At 34.6% G+C, this 7,500-nt stretch overlaps 1 protein-coding gene across 1 annotated transcript in view; it reads left to right on the top strand.

The window, feature by feature from the left end:
• Nucleotides 1–7,500, top strand: part of LOC137618457 (IDLSRF-like peptide) — a 249,919-nt gene that overhangs the window by 115,630 nt on the left and 126,789 nt on the right. The window contains exon 2 of the mRNA XM_068348621.1: nucleotides 4,128–4,175. Coding sequence (XP_068204722.1) covers nucleotides 4,128–4,175 — 48 coding nt within the window. The remainder of the gene's footprint in view (nucleotides 1–4,127; nucleotides 4,176–7,500) is intronic.

Genomic DNA, 7,500 nt, shown 5'->3' with positions numbered 1-7,500 from the left:
TGATAGTATGATGAATATAGTTAAAGACGTCGAGATAAGGTGAAGGAAGGAATGATGATATGGAGAGGAGAGGTTTGGTGAAAGAGTATGCCTTTGATTGAAGGCATTGGAGAGGTCACTTATGGCAACCGACCCCTTAATGGTGGGAAAGAACCTCTCTTTGAATACAAATTATTCCACGCAGAATAATGAAAATGTCTACACGATTACATACTCACTTAATGAATTTATTTTTGTCGCATTTTCTACAAGATAGAATTACATCACGTGAGTAATGATAATTGCTCTTGAGTATTAAGTTGTCTTGGGGATTTATGCCTTTTTTTGTAGATTTTTTTTCAGTTATATCCTCGAATAATAACTGTTGTGGTTTAAGGAAATTAGTGGGTATACTTCAGTTATTGTTCAGAATCGCTCATGTGGTTTGGGGAAATTAGTAAGTATACAACATTCAACAACGGTTGTATTATATGTATTCTGGTGGAATGTGTCTAGATATCTATTGACAAAAAAAGAAAAAAAATATAATTTAAACAAGTATTAAGACATGAGCTTTCATAGCATGTTGTCCTTGATCCCTTATTTAAGCAAAGTAGAATTTGAATAAATGATGAAAAGAGGAAAATAGCAACCGACTACATTCTACATATGTATGGTATTAAAACACGTCCCTCCTTATGACTGGAATATGCTATACTATAAAAATACTGTAATTATTATCCCAATAGAATGTGTGAATACAAGTCACCAAATTATATATTTGATACAACGGGTTTATATATGAAGCGTATACTGTATGGTATTATGTATTTACTGCTGTTTGCAATAATTACTTGGAGCTTTTTGAGCATTATCAAGTAACTTTTTTCTCAATAAAGTTAGCAGGCTCTCAATCATTAACCTTGCTGTCTTTTTTTTTTTTTTCTCTCTCTGTTGTCACTTGGCTCTTATTCTGACCACTTCTGATCAGCCACATGAATCAATATTTTCCAATGTTTAGATAAGATTTAAGGACATTCATTTGTGGTAATTATTTACTAACAGTTATTAACTTTCAGGTGAAGTCAACTTTACACTATTTTGAGAGAAGGCTTTATAAAGAAATGTTAACGCGAATCACTAACAATCCCTAATATTTTCTAACCTTAAATGAAAATTATTATGAATAAAGTTACCGTTGCACGCGTAGGGTTAGTTTACAGGATAATCTTAGTATCCGTTATCAAGATTCGCATGAAAAGTATATTGCTATAATCATCTCAAGCACTTATTTAGAAGATTCATCTATTTCCTCTATGAACTGATCACAAGGTCCATCCGTAATTTGTTTCCAAATTCACGCGTTGAAGGAATAATTTTCATAGTTCATCAAAAGGCCCACATTTTCACTCGTTTTGAAGGATTACGTGACATGTTTGTATGAACTACGCACTGAGTTTTGAAGGATTATGTGACATGTATGTATGAACTACGCACTGAGTTTTGAAGGATTACGTGACATGTATGTATGAACTACGCACCGAGTTTTGAAGGATTATGTGACATGTATGTATGAACTACGCACTGAGTTTTGAAGGATTATGTGACATGTATGTATGAACTATGCACCGAGTTTTGAAGGATTATGTGACATGTATGTATGAACTACGCACTGAGTTTTGAAGGATTACGTGACATGTATGTATGAACTATGCACCGAGTTTTGAAGGATTACGTGACATGTATGTATGAACTACGCACTGAGTTTTGAAGGATTACGTGACATGTATGTATGAACTACGCACCGAGTTTTGAAGGATTACGTGACATGTATGTATGAACTACGCATTGAGTTTTGAAGGATTACGTGACATGTATGTATGAACTATGCACCGAGTTTTGAAGGATTACGTGACATGTTTGTATGAACTACGCACTGAGTTTTGAAGGATTACGTGACATGTATGTATGAACTATGCACCGAGTTTTGAAGGATTACGTGACATGTATGTATGAACTACGCACCGAGTTTTGAAGGATTACGTGACATGTATGTATGAACTACGCACTGAGTTTTGAAGGATTACGTGACATGTATGTATGAACTATGCACCGAGTTTTGAAGGATTACGTGACATGTATGTATGAACTATGCACCGAGTTTTGAAGGATTACGTGACATGTATGTATGAACTACGCACCGAGTTTTGAAGGATTACGTGACATGTATGTATGAACTACGCACTGAGTTTTGAAGGATTACGTGACATGTATGTATGAACTACGCATTGAGTTTTGAAGGATTACGTGACATGTTTGTATGAACTACGCACCGAGTTTTGAAGGATTACGTGACATGTATGTATGAACTACGCACCGAGTTTTGAAGGATTACGTGACATGTTTGTATGAACTACGCACCGAGTTTTGAAGGATTACGTGACATGTATGTATGAACTACGCACCGAGTTTTGAAGGATTACGTGACATGTATGTATGAACTACGCACTGAGTTTTGAAGCATTACGTGACATGTATGTATGAACTACGCATTGAGTTTTGAAGGATTACGTGACATGTTTGTATGAACTACGCACCGAGTTTTGAAGGATTACGTGACATGTTTGTATGAACTACGCACCGAGTTTTGAAGGATTACTTGACATGTATGTATGAACTATGCACTGAGTTTTGAAGGATTACGTGACATGTATGTATGAACTACGCACTGAGTTTTGAAGGATTACGTGACATGTATGTATGAACTACGCACTGAGTTTTGAAGGATTACGTGACATGTTTGTATGAACTACGCACCGAGTTTTGAAGGATTACGTGACATGTTTGTATGAACTACGCACCGAGTTTTGAAGGATTACGTGACATGTATGTATGAACTACGCACTGAGTTTTGAAGGATTACGTGACATGTTTGTATGAACTACGCACCGAGTTTTGAAGGATTACGTGACATGTATGTATGAACTACGCACTGAGTTTTGAAGGATTACGTGACATGTATGTATGAACTACGCATTGAGTTAAAGTTTAGTGTTAATAAGTCACTTAAAGGCTTCAGGGTCCAATTGTAGGATTTCCTCACAAAATTGGGCTACAATAGAGAACCAAACACCTCGTTTTTTATGCCTAATTCTTTTTTGCAGGATTATTTTGCAGACTCTTGCACTGGTCATCTTGCGTCATTTATTGCACCGTTTACCTCCAGGATTCCCATGGAAGATTCATCTATAAATTTGCACTCGCCATATCTCCTAGATTCATCTTCACTGATAATTTGCAAGATTCACCTTCAAGACTCTCACAGATTTCATCTAAGAATCACAATTCAAGGCTTACAAATTTCATCAAGATTCAGAAGCACTGTCTTCTTCAAAATTACTTATTTGCTAGATTCATCCATCTGAATCATCAAAGTCCACCTTCATGAATCACCAAGTCGATTCGATGTTATGAAACAGCTCTTAATACTTCCCTGTCAAACTGATTATTCAAAGACCATTCTTCATGACTCATTTGAAAGTATCCTCGATTCGAGAGGAATCTTTCGAGAGATTCATTGATCAAAGTCTTTGGGAATGCACCTGAATGATAGCCACGTGCATGACTCATCTATAACACTCACTCTTCCAAGCTTCGTCTGCAACATCAGCTTAGCCTCACCATCAATGCTGTTGTCAATAATGACAGTGAATAAGAAAATGCAAAGTTCTGGGACTTGCATTCATATTCGTATCACCATTCTTTTGTCATTTATGTTTGACTATGTAAGAATACTGTATTGTTTAAATATCATTACTACGCCAGAATCAATACATGTTACTGATACTTTAAACATGTACAATTAATGTTTCTGTAACGATCTCATCAGTGTATTGTTATGATATAAATCTTAGTTTAATTACAATGTTAGCTTAATATAAAATTTGTATGCTATAAATTTTAAGCAAACAAAATCTATTGTAAATATCCCTCACAAAGCCTTTTTATACAATTTGGCCAAATCCGAGAAGAGAAAGGAGCCTCGCCCCTTTCCAAAACAGAGAGAGAGAAATGGTTTGCTATAAGTAGGATACTTGAAGGATGTCAGAGGATCATTCTTGGATAAAATTTTGTATCTCTTTCAACAGTTTATGGCTACGGATACCGACAACCCGACTACAGAGCCAACCCCAGAGGTAATGTGTTCCCTTGACTGCATGTGCGCCATAAGGGTCTCGCTCTCACTCTCCCTCTCTCTCGCGCTCTTCCTCTCTCTTAACTCTCCCTCACCTCCCTGAAGCCTGTCCAGTTCCTTTCACGGGGCCGTATATCTGTTGCCTTTCATTTCACCAAGTGTCACTTGATGTAACCTGACGTACACGAAACACATGGGAGACCAGAAGCATCGGGAGGGACAGACACGCAGGTATGAGGTTGTAACTATAGTTCTCTTTCCTGGAAAGCTAAACTTTGGCAGACGTTGTTTCTACCTTTATTTATCATCTGATATTTTTACAGCTGTGCATAGCCTTAAATCTAATGATGCGAATACACAATTTATTGCTGCTTAGCATGTATTTAGCCATTAAGCAAAACGTAGCCGGGCGCTTCTTGCAGTGTTATGTATGGTGTATGTTAAACTAAGATGTGAACCATACTCCTGGCCAGTGGTATGGTTGCCCTTTGTCAATTTTTTTGTTAGCATGGATGGTGATTGTATGTGGAGAAACAAGTGGTAGGTATGTCTATTGTTCAAAACAAAAACGATATACTTTTTTATAGAAATAACAAACTGCCTCAACTGGTATGTTTGTATGTATATATGTGTTTGGTACGTATGTATAAAAACTTAGCATGGCAATTGTTCCATACTGTTTTGAAAACTACATCTAATTGTATAAAAGTAAGAAATCTGAAATCAAATGGCAGTAAATATGTGCATTCAGGTCTTACCTATATTTTTTCTCAATATTCATGTGTTTTCTTGGTATCTCGTTTACAGACTGTTATTTTCTTGATCTGGATGTCTATCTATATGTTTTATGTGTGCATGTGTGTATAGGTAAATGTTAATTACATATTCAGTCACAAATCTATCAGCGTGGATTGGTTTGTGTCTCTCTGTCTAAATGGGTTTAATGCCATCATTGAGTCTCGAGCGGTGTACTGAAAACATTAAGGTTTTTGCTGCGTCCTTTTCGGACCCTAGCTGCACTCACTTTGTAGACTTCTAATATACCTTCGTTACCACTTCTTTTCTTCCATTTTAGTGTTCAACCTCTTAACTTGGACTTTATATAACAACTTCGAGGTTTTCCCCTCAGTTACACTTGGTGCTGAGTGACCCCCCAGACCCCAGTGCTGCACCTTATGGCCCAATTTTAAAAAATCCAATGAAGTCAAGTCATAATTAGGGATGTTACTAACTCCACTACCTTTTTTAACCTCAGTTGCTAACCCCACGACCTTTTTTAACCTCAGTTGCTACTAATAACCTTCTACATCGGAGTGGATTCCTGGAAGCCTTCGTCGGTTGCGCCACTCGCATTATATATATATATATATATATATATATATATATATATATATATATATATATATATAATGCAGTACCTGTCGAACTTGGTTGAGTCCCTCGTCAGGCTGGGAGGAGCGTAGAGAGGAAAGGTCCCCTTTTTTTTCATTTGTTTGATGTCGGCTACCCCCCAAAATTGGGTTAAGTGCCTTGGTATATGTATGTATGTATGTGTGTATATATATATATATATATATATATATATATATATATATATATATATATATATATATATATATATATATATATATATATATATATATATATATATAGTGAATCATAGAAGGAATTGCAAAAGATACAAGATTAGAGAAAGCAGAGATGTGGGATTGAAAATGAATATGAGTAAAACTAAGATCATGTTCAATGTAAATGAAGAAGAGGGACAACAAATAAAGGTTATGGATGAACCTTTGGCGATTGTTGATGAAGATACGTACTTAGGACAGACAGTAAATATTTCTCCAGGACATATAAGAAGGATAAGCATAGGATGGAGAGTTATTGATAAACAAAATGAGATTATGAAAAGTAAAGTGCCACTCTCTCTAAAAGGAAAATTATTCAATCAGATGGTCCTACTAGTATTAATTTAGGCCTCAGAAATTTGAAGCCTTACTGAAGCCTTGGAACATAAGCTAATAACTCAAAGAGCTATGAAAAGAATAATGATTGGATTAACACTAACAAACAGGAAAAGAGAAACATGGATATTTGAGCAAACTAAAATAGAGGATATTCTAAAAACAAGCAAGAAAAAGAAGTGGACGTGGTATATAATGAGAATAACATATAATAGATGAACACAATGAATAACAGAATGGGTCCCTTAAGATTGCAAGCGAAGCAGAGGAAGGAAGATAAAACGATAGATTGACGAGATAAGAAAGTTAGCGAATATAGACTGGTATAGAAACGCCATAAACAAACGAGAGTGGAAGGACATGTCCGAGGCCTTTGTCCTCCAGTGAACTAGCAACAACAGCTGATGATAATGTTGATAAGGATTATATATATATATATATATATATATATATATATATATATATATATATATATATATATACATATATATGTATATATATATATATATATATATATATATATATATATATATATATACATATATATGTATGTATATATATATATATATATATATATATATTGTACACGGTTTGGTCCATTTCATATGTAACACATATTAGCATCACACACGTAAACCCTAAGAGCGAAGGAATGATCTAAAGTATAATTGGATTCTCGTCTTGTGAAAATTCACATATCTAATTTTACAAGAATTACTGATAACTAATTAATTGGTCTGGTATCGTATTTTATGAAACAAATCATATCTAATCTTAATTCAAGTACGTAAATAACAAACCACTCCCGATATATAAACGACGTTGTTGTAATTGATCAAGATTCTCTAGCTTATAGTTTGCCCATGATTAACTAACCCCCCCCCCCCAAAAAAAAAAAAAAAATAAAGCAAAAAAAAAAAATAAAGCAAAAAAAAAATCAAGAAACTTATTCGATATTCATGTGAGTTTGTAACAATTACGTTCCTTTAAAACCCATTATACTTACGTGGAGGGCATTCTTCCCCGGGTAAGTAATTAACTTTAGTTGGGCGCAGCTACTGTGATAATCATGGTAATTAGCGAACTCATCCCAAAATTCTAGCTGATGAAGACGACGGTGACACCCTTCAGGAGCAACTCACTAATAAAGTAAAATGTGTAGGCTATATTGTAATTTGGATATATATATATATATATATATATATATATATATATATATATATATATAATGTGGTGAAAGTTTTTGTGCATCTGTTACGTTCAGCTATTATACAACGTAGATTATACGTAAGATATATATATATATATATATATATATATATATATATATATATATATATATATATATATAATGTGGTGAAG

The sequence above is a fragment of the Palaemon carinicauda genome, chromosome 24, assembly GCF_036898095.1.
Source record: "Palaemon carinicauda isolate YSFRI2023 chromosome 24, ASM3689809v2, whole genome shotgun sequence".
In the NCBI taxonomy this organism is placed as follows: domain Eukaryota; kingdom Metazoa; phylum Arthropoda; class Malacostraca; order Decapoda; family Palaemonidae; genus Palaemon; species Palaemon carinicauda.
Note: the sequence above shows the minus strand (reverse complement) of the source record. Positions and strands in the feature narration are given on the sequence as shown.